The sequence below is a fragment of the Neofelis nebulosa genome, chromosome 11 (genome assembly GCF_028018385.1).
Source record: "Neofelis nebulosa isolate mNeoNeb1 chromosome 11, mNeoNeb1.pri, whole genome shotgun sequence".
In the NCBI taxonomy this organism is placed as follows: domain Eukaryota; kingdom Metazoa; phylum Chordata; class Mammalia; order Carnivora; family Felidae; genus Neofelis; species Neofelis nebulosa.
In genome coordinates this window covers 73024351-73042502 of record NC_080792.1, presented here as the reverse complement: position 1 = coordinate 73042502, position 18152 = coordinate 73024351, and the positions used below count along the sequence as shown (strand labels likewise).

The 18152-nt window shown below is 51.2% G+C and overlaps 1 protein-coding gene across 2 annotated transcripts; it reads left to right on the top strand.

Moving 5' to 3' along the window:
• The first annotated feature begins 58 nt into the window (after positions 1-58).
• Positions 59-16312, top strand: LOC131489074 (SEC14-like protein 4). 2 transcript variants are annotated; one of them, XM_058690821.1, is made up of 14 exons: positions 59-147; positions 264-374; positions 500-630; positions 3294-3369; positions 8938-8981; positions 9294-9353; positions 9481-9669; positions 11111-11206; positions 11511-11571; positions 12539-12622; positions 12959-13065; positions 13142-13281; positions 13373-13542; positions 14658-16312. In XM_058690821.1, exons 2-14 carry the CDS (start codon positions 284-286, stop codon positions 14795-14797), a joined length of 1389 nt encoding a protein of 462 aa, XP_058546804.1. In that variant the 5' UTR covers positions 59-147; positions 264-283; the 3' UTR covers positions 14798-16312. The 2 variants fall into 2 exon arrangements, with proteins under 2 accessions (XP_058546804.1, XP_058546805.1); XM_058690822.1 differs by lacking the exon at positions 59-147 and having other exon boundaries at positions 259-374.
• Positions 16313-18152: the final 1840 nt, after the last annotated feature.

Below are 18152 nucleotides of genomic sequence, written 5' to 3'. Positions count from 1 at the left end.
TCTTGAAGTCTGGAACCATTTGGCACATAAAGACTTCTATCAGCCAGTGAACACAGACAGGGCCCAGCCTGTGTTCAAGGCCAGGGGAGGGAGGATGGCGTCCCTCAGGGCAGAAGGTCCTGGGGATCACCTAGAGCATTGAGCCAGGTTTATAGAAGGTCCCTCCATATTGCGGGGGGTGGGGGGTGGGGAAGGATCTAGGTGTGTTCCCCAGAACTTGCCCACATGTCCTTTATGCCCGCCCCCCTTCCCCTACCACGCAGGAACCTGTGGAAGCCTTGGGATGAGGACGCCTGGAGGTGGTGACACCTACAGCCCTCTCCTGGAGTCTGCGCTCTGGGAACCCTCTGGAGCCGGTCACCTCCCAGCCCCGGGTAGGATGAGTCCTGGCCGCCGCCGCCAAACAACCCGAGGGGAGGGGAGAACTGGGCGGGGCGGGGCAGGGCTGGTCCTCTCCCGTCCGGGCGGGACCAACATCTGATCGGCGGGGCAAAACCAGGCGGCGGCGAGGCCAGGCTGCGGGCCGAAGACTCCAGACACACCAGCGCCCCGCGACCCCCTGCACCCACGGGCACCATGAGCGGCCGAGTCGGGGACCTGAGCCCCCAGCAGCAGGAGGCGCTGGCCAGGGTGAGGGGCTTCGCGGGCGGGAAGGCTTCGGGAGGGGGCGAGCTGCCTGACGCTGCCCACCAGGTCTGGAACCCCCGTTGTTCCAGAAAAGGGACCCAAGAGAGCGCCCGCCCCCTTCGGGACTCAGTTGCTGAGGCGGCCTTATGCGGGACAGCACACTTGAGCCCTTCCCTGGGCTACCCGCGCGGGGGTATCCGGCTTTGCACTCCTGCCCTCTCCGGACCCCCAGGCTTTGGCCCTTGTCCCCTGGTTGTGGGGGTAGGGTGGTGCTGCCATTCCTCTGGGCATTCTCGGGCAGACAGACTAGCAGATCTCCTGCCGGAATTGCAACATTTGTTAGGTTTCTTTTTGTGCCTTTCTGGCTCCCCGAGGGTCCAAGGCTTCTTCCTATTGTCAATGTTTTCATTAAACAGGAATGGGCCAGCTTTGGTGACAGTCCTGCAGGCTGCCTCTGAGAGTGTCACCCCACGGGGAAAGAGGAGCATATTCAGGTCTTAGGTGCCACAGCATTAATTTGGTTTGCAGATGGCAAGACCTAGAAACTGTGACTTCGGGTTAGGGGAGTGAGGGTTACAGGCCTGGCTTACACTTTGGACAGCTTCAGACTTGTGGAGAATAGTTTCTTTTGTGACTCCCACCCTGGGAAGGGTCCTCCAGGGAAGAATGAGGATCCCTGATGAAGGAGGGGAATCCTGGGTGAATTCCTAGCAAAGTAAAGAAGGGTCCCAGGTGAAGAGTGGGGTCCCTGAGTGAATTGCCAGGTCAAGGAGGAGGTGCCAGGAGCTGAGGGTCCTGAGCTGAAGGAGGTGTCCCCAGGTGAAGGAGGAGGGGGAGTCCCCTGGTTAGCCCTCTCCCTCCCCACTGGCAATGACCTCAAGGAAGCCCCAGCCACTAGGTTCATGGGAAGGGCTGGGCACCTGGACTTGGGGGTGAATTATGATGGTGATGCTTGTGGGTCAAAGAGCTTTAAGTAATGTAAAACGAGTTTATTCTTATTTTATCCATCACTTAAAAGAAATGAATGGTAGTTGTTTTAAAATTTAGGGAAAAGGGAAAAGTAGGATAAAGAAGAAGTCACCCATGGTCCCAGAGGTCTAGACAACCATGCCTAGGAGCGTTTCCTTCCAGCTTTTTCTGAAGCCTGTTTTTTACCACCTTTGGTCGCAACTGCCAGAGGCTACTTTCTCCCTATGGCATCTTTGTTAAGATAGTGTTTTCTTTAAGTTACTCGAGACCCTCTCCAGCACCTGCTTCGTGGCTTTCTCTCTTACTTGATGTGCTTTCCAAAGATGGAGTGGCGTTGGGATTGGAAACTGTGGAGTCCTCCTAGCCTTGCAGCTCCCCCACTCTGTCCCTGGGGAAGACCCTCCACCGCCAGCCTCAGTGTCCTCATCCACAAAGCAGGGATGTGACATTTGCTCCTCTTGCCCTAGGGCACATCCTGAGGTTCAAAGGAGGGACTCTGGTAATCTGGAAGGGCGGAGGGGTGCAGAGTTACTGTTTCTCCATTATTGTTACTGCCTTCGCTCCACTAAAAAACCTCCTCGAAGCCCAGAGGTTGCAGTTGATCAATGTGCAAGAACCTCCATTCCAGGAGCCTGGGGGTGGACTGGGGGTTATGATAGCACGTGCTGTCATTCATGTGACTGGTTAACACTGGAGATGTTTAATCCTATTATTCGCTTTTAATTATGTGAGCAATACATGAATACATTCTTATTTGAAACATCATCCATGAAGCTAAAGGAGGTTTGGTGGATGGCTGTCCAGCTAGCTTCCTGTGGCGTTGCTAGCATTGGCTTCTAATCCCAAATTCCCATGCACGGGTCCCCCTGCAAACCCGCTCCTCCAGGACTTGCCTTCAGCTCCCTTAGTCCCCATGGAAGTGAGGTCTCTTCTCCGTCCCAGACCTGAGCCTCAGTCCCGTGCCCAAACTTTCAGTGGCTTCCCCAAACTTTGTCGGTAGGAAGAAGCTCTGGCAGCAGGTCAGCCCCCCTCTTTCTCCAGCCTCCATGGCGCCTGATGAGGCATCCCTGGCTTCTATTTCAGTTCCTCCCTGCTGACCTTTGCCTGGGGTTGTTTCCACAAAGACTCCACTGTCCAGAGCTCCGGGCAGCCCAAGTTTGCTGAGTGCCCACATTTTTTTGGCACCTGTTGCAAGCCAGGACTGACACTAAGTGCTTTACCTGTGCACACTCCTTTGATCAGCACAAGTTTATCTTTATCTCCACTTCACAGATGAGGAAATTGAGGCTCTGAGTGGTTAAGTAACTTGCTTCCAAATTTAGACCCTCGAGATACGGTGTATCGAGGGCAAGGTTCCTACGATGTTCTGGTTTGCTCACATCAGCTTTTCCAGGGATCTTTCTGAAAATAAGGATGGCAGGGCTCTACCTCAGACCTCTAGAATGAGGATCTTGGGGAGGTGTAGAACCTTCAAAGTTTGAGAAGGACCCAACTCTTCCTGCCATGGTGGGCTGAGGGGTGCCCCATTCTCAGGTGGCAAAAAGGTCCAGGCAGCTGCTGTTAGCTGTGCAGGGTCCCCCACCCTGCAGGGTCCCTGGACAGGACTGACTGGCAGACTGAGTTTGGGAAGGGTCAGGGATGGGGTGGGGAGCACAGGGGTCATGGGAGCCCCTTTGACCATTGTATCTCCCCCTCAGTTCCAGGACCACCTCCAGGACCTGCTGCCCACCCTGCCCAATGCTGACGAATACTTCCTCCTGCGCTGGCTCCGAGGTGAGGCTGGCAGCGTCAGGGGGCAGAGAGGGAGAGAGGGCAGAAGGGTTTCAGGAAAGTGGGTGGGGCTTTGGGAGACAGTGGAGAACGTAGGCCCTGGAATCAGCCTGCTTTGGACTGGAGTCTGAGCTCCCCTCCAAATCAGCATGGCATAAAAAACCCATTGAGCCTCAGTTTCTTCATCTGTAAAGTGGGGATGGGGCTACCTCCCCAAGGGTTGTTATCAGTGTCAAATGCCAGGCACTGGGTGGGCATATGGTCCAGGTGAGGTTAGAGTTCACACCTGGGAAGTTCTCAGGATGACTGGCCTGGCCAGGCCTTTGAGTCTGATAACCCTGAATATACTCTGCACTGCTTGCCTTTGGGTCTGTCTCCAGTTCCTTGAAGACAGGGCTGTGTCATCCCCCTGGGGAACCTGGAAACTGAGCAGGTGCCCGGCAAACACTTCAGGAAGTCGATGCAGTTAAAGGTAGAGAAGCAGTTTCTTCTAGGAATTGCCACAGTGGTGTAAAATTAGAATAACAGAAACCTTAGGGAAAAATTCGTTTCAACTCAACACACCCCATGGGATGGATTTTGAACTTGAAATGGGAGAGAAGTCAGAAGCCGGGCTGGAAAGTGCACACACAGTGTGGTGATAATAACCAGCCTTGGACTCAGGCACACATGCTATTGAATCCCAGCTCTGCCCCTTGCTAGCAGTGTGCCTATGGCAATTACCCACTGTGTCTCAGCCTTACTTTTCTCTTCTGGGTAATGGGTGTAAAACTTCTTCCCACCTTCAAGACGCTGTGAGTCAGATATGAGGTCAGGGGCGTGCACAGCGCCTGCACAGAGGAAACCCTCCCTCCCTCCTGTTCTGTTCTGTTTGGTTACTTTTTAAAATTACCATTTTCTACAAACTTTATTTTTTAGGTTGGTTTGGATTTACAGAAGTGTTGCGAAGATAGTACAGGAAGCCCCCATATACGCTGCACCCAGTTTCCCCTGTCAACATTTTTCATTCCTATGGTTCATTTGTTACAATTAATGAGCCAATATTTTTTTTAATGTTTTTATTTTATTTTTGAGAAAGAGACAGAGTGTGAGCAGGGGAGGGGCAGAGAGAGAGGGAGACACAGAATCTGAAGCAGGCTCCAGGCTCTGAGCTGTCAGCCCAGAGCCTGATGCGGGGCTTGAACCCATGGGCTGTGAGATCGTGACCTGAGCGGACATCGGACACTTAACTGACTGAGCCACCCAGGTGCCCCTTAATGAACCAATATTGATACGTGACTATTAACTAAAATCTCTACTTTATTTAGATTTCCTGAGTTTTTCTGTTCCAGGATCCCACCTAGGATGCCACATTAAACTTGTTAGGCGCTCTCGGCTGTGGCAATTTCTATTCTGTTTTTGACAAGTTATGTCCATGTCATTCTCTTGGGCTAAAGAAGAGTGAGGACAGTAGATTCCTTTTTTTTAAGTAAAAAAAAAAACAACTCATTGAGAATCTCTGGGATGGTAGTTATCGCCTCCCGACCTACAGGGAGGAACCAACATTGTAGGAAATCGCTCAGAAATCACACAATCCCAACATCTCTGGCTAACACAGGAAGAAGAAAAATCATTTCTCTGAAAATTGGTCAGGCTTTGTTCATCCAAGAAGGGTTGGGAGGACAGATGCAAAAGGGACCATCACATGATACTGGGGGCGAGATGGGGGTATGTTGGACCCCAAGCTAGCTTCTCAAAAACCAGGGGAGAAATAGACCCACTTCTTCTCTGGGGGTGGAGTTCCTGGTCACCAAGGGAGTTTCTTACCCTTGATGAGGCTTTCGCTGCTCCAGGGAAAACTTTCATTCTGTAGGTTCAAGACAAGGTTGTCAGCAGTGAGATAGATTATGGTTCTGTGATGTGGCAATTGTCTTGGAGATGTTCTGGGCTGCCTGGATCTTGTGAAGTTTGATATAGCAGGGTTCTTGCTCAGGGCTTCTCCAAAGTGAGCAAGGTGGGGTTAAGGGTTCACACAAGGCCCGGTCTCAACGCCTGACCCCATCCTTACTCCTCTAGCCCTTCTCTGGGCTGTCAGATCCAAGGTGGTGCTCAGATGGCTCGTGCCTAGTCCCACCTTGGCCCCCAGACAGTAGATTTCTTGAAGCCCCTTGATACAGCATCAGACCTCTCTCCTCCTTTGGAGTCTTTCTGGGGTTAAAAACCAACTTTTCAGGTACCCGGTGTGTCCTTGAGAAAGGAGTGAAGTCACAGACCCTGTAGGCTGCTGGGTCACGGGAAAGGAAAAGGACCTAAGGAAAAGGACACCTAAGGACACCAGGTGTCCTGATGCCTCCCATTGTCTGTTGTGGCAGACCTGCTGATGTGGCCCTGTCCCCTTCAACTTCATCTCTGTAGCCACTTCCTGCCTCACTAGCTCAAGACCCAGGCAACAGGGAGAGTGATCACTGGGGCTGAACTTGGAACCTTCCCCCTCAGTCCAGACACAGAGAACCCTCTCTCTGAAGTCGCTTCCCTTTGTTTTCTTTATCTCCATTCCATGACTGTGTCCATCTCTCCCAGTCAGATGCCAGCCCCATGAGGGCAGGGACTGTGCCTGCCACATACCTCCAGCCTGACACATAGTAGGTGCTACTAAAAAAGTTGTGAGGGTCCATCAACAGCACCCAAACCACTTTCTATAGAACAAGAAAACACCCTGGTTCTCAGTAAAAAAATCTATAGACACCACAGAGATTTTTTAAAAAGCTAATAAATATTAAAGGGGCACCTGGGTGGCTCACTTGGTTAAATGTCCGACTTCAGCTCAGGTCAGGATCTCGCAGTTCGTGAGTTCGAGCCCTGCATTGGACTCTGTGCTGACAACTCAGAGCCTGGAGCCTGCTTTGGATTCTGTGTCTCCCTCTCTCTCTGCCCCTCCCCCACTCATGCTCTCTCTCTCTCTCTCTCTCTCTCTCTCTCTCTCTCTCTGAAAAATAAATAAATGTTAAAAAAAAGTTTAAAAATAAAAAAGTAAAAAAAAGTAAAAAGCCAATAAATATTAAAGACACGTAAGTGGTACTAAAAAGCTTCCCTCCTTCCAAAACTCAGACCCCAATGGCTTTACAGGTGAATTTTTCCGAAGTTTTAAGACTAGCTAATACCTACTTTTATAAATTGCTTGAGTTGCTTTAAAATATATAAAAAATTGAAAGTTGGGACACATGGGTGGCTCAGTCAGTTAAGCCTCCAACTCTTAATTTTGGCTCAGGTCATGATCTCACAGTTGTGAGATCAAGCCCTGCATGGGGCTCTATGCTGGGTGGTGGAGTCTTGGAGTCTGCTTAAGATTCTCTCCTTCTCTCTCTCTCTCTCTCTCTCTCTCTCTCTCTCTCTCTCTCCTGTTCCTCCCCTGCTCGCATGCACTATCTCTCTCTCTCTCTCTCAAAAAAAAAAAAAAAAAAAAGTGAAAGTTACTTTATGAGGCTTGAGTAAGTTTGATTCCAAAATGAGATCAGGACAATAAAAGACAATTCTAGGCTTGTTTCACTTATTAATGTTGATATAAGGAAATCTAAGTAAAACATTACATAATAGAATCCAACAGGGTATTAAAATTACACAGCATGGTGAAGGGGAGTTTATCTTAGGTATGCAGGAAGAATTCAACTTTAGAAAATCTATCAGTGTCATTGCACACATTAATAGAATTAAAAATGAGAATGATGTGGCTATCTTAATGCAGGAAAAACATTTGAAAAGGTTCAAATCCTATTTATAATATAAAAACAAAATAAAAGTCTTACCAAACTAGAAATAGAAGGGAATTTCCTTGGCTTGGCTTGGTAATGCTCATGTAGCAAAAATCTTACAATACATGTTATGCTTAAGTAGAAGGTTTAGATTCATTTTCTTTAAAATCAGGAACAAGGAGGCACACCTGGGTGGCTCAGTCGGTTTAGCATCCAGATTCAGCTCAGGTCATGATCTCATGGTTTGTGGGTTTAAGCCTCACATTGGGTTCACTACTATCAGCACGAGTCCACTTCGGATCCTCTGTACATTCTCTCTTTGCCCCTCCCATTCTCATGCTTTCTCTCTCAAAAATAAATAAAACATTTAAAAATAGATAGATAGATAGATAGATAAAATCAGGAACAAGGAAAGGATGTCAAACAACATTACAGTTTAAATAGAACTAGACCCTTGCCAATGTTATAAGGGAAGAAAAAAAGTAATCAGTGGTATAAAGACTAGAAGGGAGGAGTTAAATTTCTTTTCTAAATTTAGAAATTTTGTTTTTAAAACAAAGCATCACATTTTCAATTAAAACGAATTTATTTCTTCAAAAGAAGTAGTCACAACAATAGTTTCTATTTACTAAGAAGTTACTGGGAGCCAGGTGATGTGCCAAACACTTTACATGTTTTATCTCATGTCATCCTTTGAATACCTGAAAAAGATACTATTCCTACTTAGCAGATTAAAAAACTAAGAGTCAGAGAAAGTAAGTGAGTTGCTCAATGTTGCACAGCAAATAAAAGGACAAAACTAGAATTCAGACCCAAGTCTGTCTGACTCCAAAGTCCATGCTCCTCACTAGCCTTAACACTGAGGAGGTCTGTGCTCCCATGGGGATGTCAAATATTACAGGTTAGATCAGCCTCTGGAATGAACAGTTTAAAAAGTCCTGGATACTGAAATCAAGGGCCTCCAACATCTTCTACAGGATTAAAGATCCTTGCTTTTACTTATTTATTTAATGTTTTATTTATTTTTGAGAGAGACAGAGACAGAATGTGAATGGGTTATGGGCAGAGAGAGAGGGAGACACAGAAGCAGAAGCAGGCTCCAGGCTCCGAGCTGTCAGCACAGAGCCCGACGTGGGGCTCGAACTCACGAGCTGTGAAATCATGACCTGAGCTGAAGTCGGACGCTCAACGGACTGAGCCACCCAGGCGCCCCAAAGATCCTTGCTTTTAAAAATTTTTTTTTTTCAACGTTTTTTATTTTTTTATTTTTGGGACAGAGAGAGACAGAGCATGAACGGGGGAGGGGCAGAGAGAGAGGGAGACACAGAATCGGAAACAGGCTCCAGGCTCCGAGCCATCAGCCCAGAGCCTGACGCGGGGCTCGAACTCACGGACCGCGAGATCGTGACCTGGCTGAAGTCGGACGCTTAACCGACTGCGCCACCCAGGCGCCCCGATCGTTGCTTTTAAAAATAATGTCTAGGGGGCTCCTGGGTGGCTCAGTCAGTTGAGCGTCCAACTTCGGCTTAAGTCATGATCTCACAGCTCGTGAGTTCAAGCCCCACGTCGGGCTCTGTGCTGACAGCTCGGAGCCTGGAGCCTGGAGCCTGCTTCAGATTCTGTGTCTCCCTCTCTCTCTGCCCCTAACCCATTCGCATTCTGTTTCTATCTCTCTCAAAAATAAATAAATATTAAAAAAATTAAAAATAATGTGTAGACCCCCAGTGTATTCTCGGGATGTCATGAAAGGCTCAGGCACCCCTGCTATTTCCTCATGAGTTTTCAGGAAACTGTGAGTTCTAGTCCGGCCTCAAGCCTCCTCTTACCTTGGCTCTTCTTGCAGCTTGGAACTTTGACCTGCAGAAATCTGAGGACATGCTCCGGAAGGTGAGGCCCCATACTCATGAGTGTCCTGCCTCCCACACACTGTACCCCAGGGATCATCGACAAAGGGTGGGGACTCTTGTCCTGTCCTATTCTCATGTGTTTCCTCCCTTCCTCCTTGGATCCCTTTATGCATCAGACCTGGGTCTCCCACAGCCCTCCTCCTGGCATTGCCGTTCCCGGTTCTGTGAGTAGAGCCTGGGGATGCTCTTGCAGGGTCTTGGGGCTGTAGGCAGAGGGACTTGGCCTGATGCCCTCAGGTGCCCTCAAGACCTTTGTAGCAGGCAGTCCTCAGGTCCTGCAATTTCTCTGCAGCACATAGAATTCCGGAAGCAACAGGACCTGGACAACATCCTCACGTGGCAGCCCCCAGAGGTGAGCCCCATGGAGCACCCCCAAGACAAGCAGATGTCCCTCAGACCTCCTCACATCCAGCCATCTGATGGAGCAGGGACATGGCCTAGTAGACTGGTTTGAGTTAAGATCTCACCCCCATGCCCAGGTGATCCAGCTGTACGACTCTGGTGGTCTGAGCGGCTATGACCCTGAAGGGTGCCCCGTGTGGTTCGACCTCATTGGGACCCTTGACCCCAAGGGTCTTCTCCTGTCAGCCTCCAGGGAAGAGCTGATCCGGAAGCGCATCAAGATCTGTGAGCTGCTTTTGCGGGAGTGTGAGCTGCAGAGTCAAAAGGTAAGTGACTGGGTCTAGGATGGGAAGCATATGGTGGACCCCATCTGTCCAAAGGGTGGCACCAGGACCAGGTAGGAAGGACACCCTGCCTCTGCTTTTCCCCAGGCCTCAGCACTCTGGGCCTTGGTGGAACGTGGCTTCTCCCGAAGTTACCCATCCATGAGCATCTAACATGTGCATGGCACTCTCTGCTGGCAGGTGCCAAGGAACACCAAAGCCCTTTCCCCTCTGACCTTGGGTGAGAGGTTGACCTTGGGTGCAGTGAATGCTCTAGTTCTGTTCCCTGGGAGCTCTAGGAACAGTGGATGGTCAGCTTTGCCTATGGAAAAAATGTTCCCAGTTGTAAACTGCATAACTATAACACCTGACAGGGGAGCCATTGCTTTGGGTATCCCCAAGAACAGTGACCCTTGAAACTTGGTGCATCCTTTGTGGATCCCTAGAAGCTAATATGGAATTACTACAGAAAAAAATATTGAGTTCTGTGGGGCACTGGGATTCCAAGCCAAGAAGGACCCACACCCACCTGTGCAGATCTTCTCTTTGCCCTGGCTCTGTGTTTCCCGGTTCATACCCTTCAGAATGAATCCAATGCCAAGCATGATCTGTTGGCCTTGAGTCTAAGTGTCTACATGAGCCTAAGAAGAACACTGGCAGGGAGCTCTCATGTCACTGTGGGATGAGTTGCCTAATGACGAGGACCGGGCGTGCATCCCCAGTGTCTGTCATGGTGTCAGACACAAAGTAGGCCCTCTGCACAAAGATGTGTGGCAAGCCTAAGAAAATTGCAAAGCACCCTATTCAGTGCCTAGTTTGAACAGATGTGTGTCTTTCGAACAACGTGGCTGACCTTATGGGGTCACAACAGTATCTTCTACTTCATGGACGTTTCCAGTTGGAGCTGATAATTGTGGTGATGATGATACTAGTAATAACATCGGCTGATATTTACCAGGGACCAGCGTGTGTCAGGCACGGGGCTCTTTGTGAGTTATCTCACTGAATCTTCACAGAAATTCCGTCAGAACCTGGAACTATCCCCCCTTCACAGAGGAAAAAACATAAGGCTCAAAGCGCTTAAAAACCCACCCAAGGCCACACAGCCTGCCAGCAGTGTAGCTCTGGTTTGACACACCATGGGACTGCAGACACTGTGCTATTGTACGTGAAGATGCCCAATGAGCGATGAGTGATATCTTTAATTCTACAGTTAACTAATTCCAGGCAATCGTGTTGAGCAAACAGTGGGATAAAGGAGACTGTGCCAGTGCTCAGATGCAGTATCTTCTTAGATCCTGGGTGGGCTCTGTTTAGAAAACTCTGTGGGCAATTGGGGTTGAGGGTAGCTGGAGGGTGGGAGCAGTGAGTTCCAGGTCTCCCTGACCAGGACCTCCTGGCTGGAGTTATTGTCTGACCTATGTATCTGTGCTGTCCCACGTAGCTGGGCAGGAAGATCGAGATGGTATTGATGGTGTTTGACTTGGAGGGGTTCGGCCTGAAACACCTGTGGAAGCCAGCTGTAGAGATCTACCAGCAGGTAGGTAGGCAGCTGGCTCGAGGCTAATAGGGAGCCACTCTCCACACCAGCTTCCCATCCATGGAGGAGGAATTGCCCCCCCAGAGGCCCCCAGAGCAGCCAGAGAAGCTGGCCTGGGGTTTTCCTCTCCAAGGAGAAAGAGGAGCACGAACATCACAGAGAATGAAGTACATCTCATGGGGGAAGTGGATGGCCGGGGGCGTGGGGGTTGGCATGGGCTCTGGTCTCAGCAGGATTAGAAGCCACCAAGTCCAGGCATAGAGTGTGTTGGAGTGTGACCTTGACGAGACTTTTCTTGCCACAGTTTTTTGCCATCCTGGAAGCAAATTATCCTGAGACGCTGAAGAATTTAATTGTCATTCGAGGTGAGCGCATAATGGGAATGACTCTTTGGGGAAGGGGGAAGGGGAATAGGGGGGAACAGTGGACAAATCACCTAGTACAGGGCTTCTCAAGCCATTCTTTGAGAAGGTCAGGTTTTTTGTTTTTTGTTTTTTCAGTCTGCCTTTCACAGACCGATACTTTTGGAGTATACAAACTCATGCTCTGGTGCGTGGCAGCAAATATCAAATAAGTTCTGTTTCTAAACATACACCCTTATTTTCTTTACCTCTCTCGGTGTGGATTGGTGGTAACAGACAGTTCGTGGATCACACTGGTTGATAGACGTGCGCTGAGTGGGCATGTTCCCTGTCTGTGATGGTTGTAGAGTGAGGGGGCCACCATGTGTGTCCTGGGGTCAGATGATCTGCTTTCCAATCTAGCTAGCTCTGTGATTTTGATCAAGTCTACTTAACCTTACTGAGCCTCAGTTTTCCCAACCCATAAAATAGGGGTGCAGTGGCACCTCCCTGTAGGGCAGCTGTGAGTTTAAATGAGACACTTTATGGAGGAGTCACACAGAGTCTGGCCCATAGAAAGCATCCAGTAAGTATAAGTAATTCAAGTGGGACGTGAGGTCTAACACGGATGCCACATCAACTTGTACCCCAGAGAATTCCAAGACAACTTGGGAAAACTGTGAGTGTGGAAAAAAAAAAGAGTTACCATTGGGAAATCCACATTATTGGCAGCCTCCAACTGGGTAGGGGAGGCACCCACTTATTGAGAGCCAGACACTATGCCAAGTGTTATGCATACATTGGTTAAATTTCTCCATTTTCTAGTTAATAGCACTAAGACTCAGAGAGGGTGAGTAACTAGCTGAAGGTCACACAGCAGGAAATAGCAGAATCTAGATCTATCCAACCCCTGTCCAGCTTATGCCCTTGGCCATGACTATACCTCCAAGTCCTCTAGCCCAGCTTCCCAAAGGAGCTTCATGTGTTTCAGCCCCCAAGCTCTTCCCTGTGGCCTTCAACTTGGTCAAGATGTTCATGAGTGAGGAAACACAAAGGAAGATAGTGATTCTGGGAGGTGAGTGACCTGGTGTCCTGGCTGTACCTGTCTCCGCATCCACCAGAGAAGCAGAGGTCAATGTGAAAGGCCCCATTTCTCCCTGGCTCATCCTCTTTACTCAGGTACTGACTTTGGCCTGAGCCCTGCTGGCCTTTGCACACTCAGATGATATTTCAGCCCAAGACCCCAGCCTGAGTGGCCATATAAAGCATTTGGGTGTTCTCTGCAGTAGGTGCATAGGGGAGCAAGCCAAGGTCACATCAGGTTTCCTCCCTGGACTTGGCTCCTCTCCCTTCTGTCAAGCATCCCTGATTTCCCCACAGCTCCCCCCCCCCACCCACCTTACTCCCACAGGCAACTGGAAGCAGGAGCTGCCAAAGTTCATCAGCCCTGAGCAGCTGCCCATGGAGTTTGGGGGGACCATGACTGATCCTGATGGCAACCCCAAGTGCCTGACCAAGGTACCGGGTGCCCAGAGGGTGAGAAGGGAGGGCTGATGGCTGGGGTCAGTGCTCACTCAGCAGCCCCCACCCACAGATCAACTATGGGGGTGAGGTGCCCAAGAGCTACTACCTGCGCAACCAGGTGAGGATCCAGTATGAGCACAAGATGACGGTGGCCCGAGGCTCCTTCGTGCAGCTGGAGAACGAAATCCTGTTCCCGGGCTGTGTGCTCAGGTAGGGGTGGCGGCCACTCCACACCTGGGCCCGGCTGGGAGCGGCCCGGAGCCCCAGCGGGTGGTCGTTAATAGGGCCCTGTCCCCTGCAGGTGGCAGTTCGCATCACATGGGGCAGACATCGGCTTCGGGGTTTTCCTGAAGACCAAGACGGTTGAGCGGAAGCGGGCGGGGGAGATGGTGGAGGTGCTCCCCATCCGGCGCTACAAAGCCCACCTGGTACCTGAGGACGGGAGCCTCGCCTGCCTCAAGCCCGGCGTCTGTAAGAGCTGTAGGATTCATTGGAGTCTGTTTTCCTCCTTCTGGCAGAGAAATGAGCTGATATCTCTTGCCAGGCTGTCCTGTTCGCCCTCTATTTCTGGCTCTCGGGGAGGGTGTGGGGGTGTGTGTGAGCTCCTAGGTCCCGTGGTTGCCAGGGGAATTGGCTTCAGGGTGTTGGATCTGGTGAGTGGCCCCTGGGTGTGGGTACAAAGGCAGAGATGCATTTTGGAAAGTGGGATGCACAGCCCAGAGCCATAAACTCAACTCCTGGGAAGCCCTTACACAGCACTCAACAGGCTAAGAGACAGGTTAGTAAACAGCCGTGGGCTTAGCTTCCGGGGTCCCAGCCTGCCCAGGAGTATAAGCAGATCCACTGTGGGAGTCTCAAAGAGATGATTCTTCCATGTGCTTATCCTTCATTCTCAGGCCACCCAGGCCAGATGAACATTCCCCAGGAACCATGCTGACCTCCCGCCTCTATCAGCAATAGAGCTAGGAGAAGGGGAACCCAAGGTTGAGGAGCACAGGTTTTACTAATGCTTTGGCTTAATACATACCTAGTTCACCTTTGTGGAAAGGGAGAATTAGAAGGGTGGAGCCCGAGAAATCTGGATGACTTACCACCTCCCAGAGTTCACTTTGCATCTTGGCGTTGAAGGGAATGCCTTCTTTGAATGGCGAGACGGAAAAGTGGCTTATGGAGCTCAGCCCCCTCCTCTGGCGAGAGCAGGGCTCCTCTCTGTGTTGGAGCATCAGGATAAGGGAATCCTAGTCCCTCCCATCCCTAGCTCGGCACTCATTAGATAGTTCCATCAACCTCTGTAGGCCTCAGCTTCCCCATCCTTAAAATGGGAATGATAGTACCTTCTGTGGGGCTGCTTTGAGGATTCAGACAGCTGTGAGCGCAGATGTGATGCCTGGTGCATAGAAGGGGTTGGTGCGTGCCGGCTGGTTATTATTCCTTTAGTTAGCACAAGGAGGTGGTCCTGAGCAGTGGGCTGGGGGCTGGGGGCTGGGTCATGGCTGACCCTCCACCACCCACAGCGCATTCTCAAGGGCACCAGGCGTGCAGATGAGTTGGGTTTACTTCGCCTGACGACTTCTCCGTCCTTGCAGACGTACTGCGCTTCGACAACACCTACAGCCTGATACACACCAAGAAGGTCAGCTACACTGTGGAGGTGCTGCTCTCAGACAAGGCCTCTGAAGAGAAGATTCAGGGTCTTGAGGCGAGGAGACCGTCCCCAGCGCAATGAAGACCCCTGATACCTCTCAGTCCCTGTGCTCTTCAACCCCTTAGTACCCGCTCCCTGTCCCTTTCCCTCCTGAGCAGCATGGTGTTTGGAGGAGCCACCCCCCTCCCCGCATCACCATCTCAGCTCTTCGTGGGCTCACCTGGCATGGTGGCAGAGCAGGAAGGGGACATCCAGCTCATAGGCCACCTTGAGGATTCAGACAGGCACCTGATCCTCTGTTTGCAGAGACTGAGAATGGGGACGCTGAGGATGAACCAGGAGCCACTGAGGGAGGGTCCTGTCCACAGAAGCTGCCCTTATGTCACTCCTGATGAGGTCCACCAGTCTCAGGACTCACCCACACCTAGCGACCCGGCTTGGGGGCATGTGCATGAGTCCCAGGCCAGGCAGGGAGCACAGCATCAAGTCTGAAGAGCAGGGAAGCCCCCATCTCTGCATGTGGGGGCTCGACACGGATAGACAAGGCCAGCTGGAGGCAGCTGGGTGGAGGGATGGGGCCAGCCGGGTGGTGGAGCTGAGGGTCTTGGTTCTGGCAGGGCACCAAAGCCTCTTCAGAGTCTCCTTACTGCCTTTGGAGGGAAGATCAGAAATGGAGCATGAGGCCCAGCAGGGATAACCATCAGGAAAAGCCACACGCAGCCACACAGAGCTAAATGGGTGAAGACTGAGTCTCTCGGAATTCTCAGTGACCCCCGCCTCCTCCTCACCTGCTGTGATCCAGCTGATATTCAGCTTGGGTTTTTCTGGCTCTGAATAAGGACCAGGATCGTAGCAGAGCTGGAGTGAGGTGGAACATGCTGGAATAAGGTAGAACGCACCTGGGTGGGGCTGCCATCCCAGGGTGCTCATCCTAGACTCTGATTTACTTCTTGGAGAAACATCAAGCTTTTCCTCCATCTTTGTGTGTCACTAGAGGGACAGCTAATGTCTGCCAGCTCCCCACCAACCCACCCCAAATGCGACTCCGTAGCTGGCCAGTGATGGCTTCCATTTCCCAAAGGCTGGCTCTCCTGGTGCCCCACGCCCACAGTCAGGACCGCAGTCCGCTCTCCTGGACAAACCACACGCAGCAGAGCAGACCTTGCCCGGGATAAGCCAGTGAAGCTGCTGAGTGGTCAGATGTCCCTGTCAAAGGGGATCCTTGCTGCAAAGGATTAACATCCTGGCCATCGAGACCCTTGCCAGAGACTGGAAGCTTCAGCAAACAGCAACATCCAGGTGCTTTGTGAATAAGAAGCCAGTTCTAGCCCCCTTCTTGCTCTCAGATTCTGTGATTTCATTTTCACTATTTAATAGATTTCCTGATTTCCCAGGGCCTGTTCTCCCAGGTAAGAAAATGATGAGGCTTGTGAAGGTGGGTCTTCAGGTGAGCTCTGTGAGGTCCTTGGGGCCCCAGGCCCGCCCTCTGTGGCAGCCGCATCACCCATGGTTCAGCACATAGTCTGAACAGGGGCTCTGCTGCTGTGAAAAGCAAACTAACTAAAGGAAATAAAATACGAAAAGCTGGTGCACTGAGGCATTCCTGGCCCAACAGTGTTTGAGGAGTTTGGCAAGAAAAAAACTTTTGTGCCAGCTCCAAGGAGATAGCTTGGGGCTGTCAGGTGAAAATCACAAGACATCCTTGTGTCCAAACGCCGCTCCTGCATCCCCGATGCAAGAAGCTTTCCCAGCACCCCCACTGCACTGTGTGGCCACCCTCTGTACAGCCTCCCCAGATGCAGAGACACTTGGGTGTTCCAGAGCCATCTTCCCACTGGGCCGGCAGGGGTTGTAAGGTTTCCCCTGACAAGTTTCCCTGGGCCCACCTGTTGTCCTGACTGGGGGCTCACAATGCCTCCCTTCAACCTCACAACCCCGGCCTAAAAACAAGGTGTTCATGGATTTGAACCCTGATCCTTGCTTTTCCAACCACCCACGCTCATTTTCCACCATCAGCACAGCCTCTGGTTTCCTTGTAGGTAGCAGATTGGCTCACACCATGCCCAAGGGTTTAATTTGCACGGGACTGCCTGGGGAGTAGCAAGTCACAGAGGGGTCGGGTGCAGGGAACCAGTGATGAATCTCGGAGCTGGCAGAGTGCACCTCATGTTAAGCAGTGAGTACAGTGGTCACCTTCGGAAGTGAGGACAGGACCTCCTATCTGGCAAGGTGGACAGGGGGCATGTCCTCCACAACTCCATCCCTTACTCAATACCATCACTTCTTTACAGGAAAAAAAAAAAAAAGTAGCCCAGAGAGGGGCTGGCTCACCTAAAGTTTGCTTCTTCCTTCCATTCATTCGTCAATGTTTATTGAGTCTGTCCCCAGTGCCCAGGCACTGCAGGCCCTGGGGACACCGGGGGTGCTGGGCTTACCTGACTTTGTGAGCAGGAAGCTTGCCTGTATTGAGGGAGGCCAAAATGACTCTGATGGGCATTCTCAGGTGGGCAGCTTGGTGGGGCAGGAGCCAAATTCTGGGGGAGCATCCAGCAAAAAAAGCCTGATGGGGGATCAGACATGGTTTGCCCAAGGCAGGAACCCCTGAAGGGAGAGCTGAGGGTGTGGGCAAGCCTTCCAGACTGAGGAATGGGGTGAGGGCAACCGTGAGGTGTTTGAAGCCAGAGGAAAGCCAGGAGGGCCCTTGGGTGATGCAGGTAATAGGTCACTGATGTTTGCTATTTCTTTGTGAACAACTAAGTACACATTAGGTAGTCGTTAATAAAACCATTTCATAATGGAGGTTACAAAACAGAGACTTATTGTTCGTCAGGAAAGAATGACAAAATCTTGGCAGGAAGCCATGGATCAAAACTCTTGCTCAAAATGAGGTGGTTGGAAATAGGCCTTACCTGTCCAGAGGAATGGGGGCGGGGCCTGTCCTTCCCCAGGGCGTATCTCCTAACTGGAGAGCCCCACAGTCTTCCAGGGCAGGCAGGCGGATAAGCAGGGGGGTACCGCTAGGGTTTTTTGAGGGCACTTGGAAAGGCTCCCTTGCCCCCAAAACTCTACCTCAGTTCAGCTCACATTCCAAGTCCCCAGGCCAGAAGGGACACCAGTGTGGGACAATCACAGCGGCCCAGAACAAGTCTTCAGCAGGGCTCCAGGCCATGGTCCTCCACAGTTTGTACAGCTCCTTTACATGCATCCCTGAAGCAGACAGGGATTATAGTCAGGAAACCAAGGCTCAGTGAGGGGGAGCGCCTTGGCCAAAGGCTGAGTATCCTATGGCAGAGTTAGAGCCAGCACCCGGGTTAGCTGCCAGGGGTGACCCGGCCCTGTGTTGCAAGGGAGGAGAGGGTCAATGCGGGCAGGTGTGCTCTTGCCAGGGAGATCCAGCCTGGGCCAGAGGGCACACAGTGGGACACAGTGGCACTGA

Coding starts and splice junctions, on each gene's coding strand:
- LOC131489074 (XM_058690821.1), top strand. CDS start 284: ATGAGGACGCCTGGAGGTGGTGACACCTACAGCCCTCTCCTGGAGTCT. Junction 9,670..11,110: donor GTGAGCTGCAGAGTCAAAAG/GTAAGTGACTGG, acceptor TGTCCCACGTAG/CTGGGCAGGAAGATCGAGAT. Junction 13,066..13,141: donor ACCCCAAGTGCCTGACCAAG/GTACCGGGTGCC, acceptor CCCCACCCACAG/ATCAACTATGGGGGTGAGGT.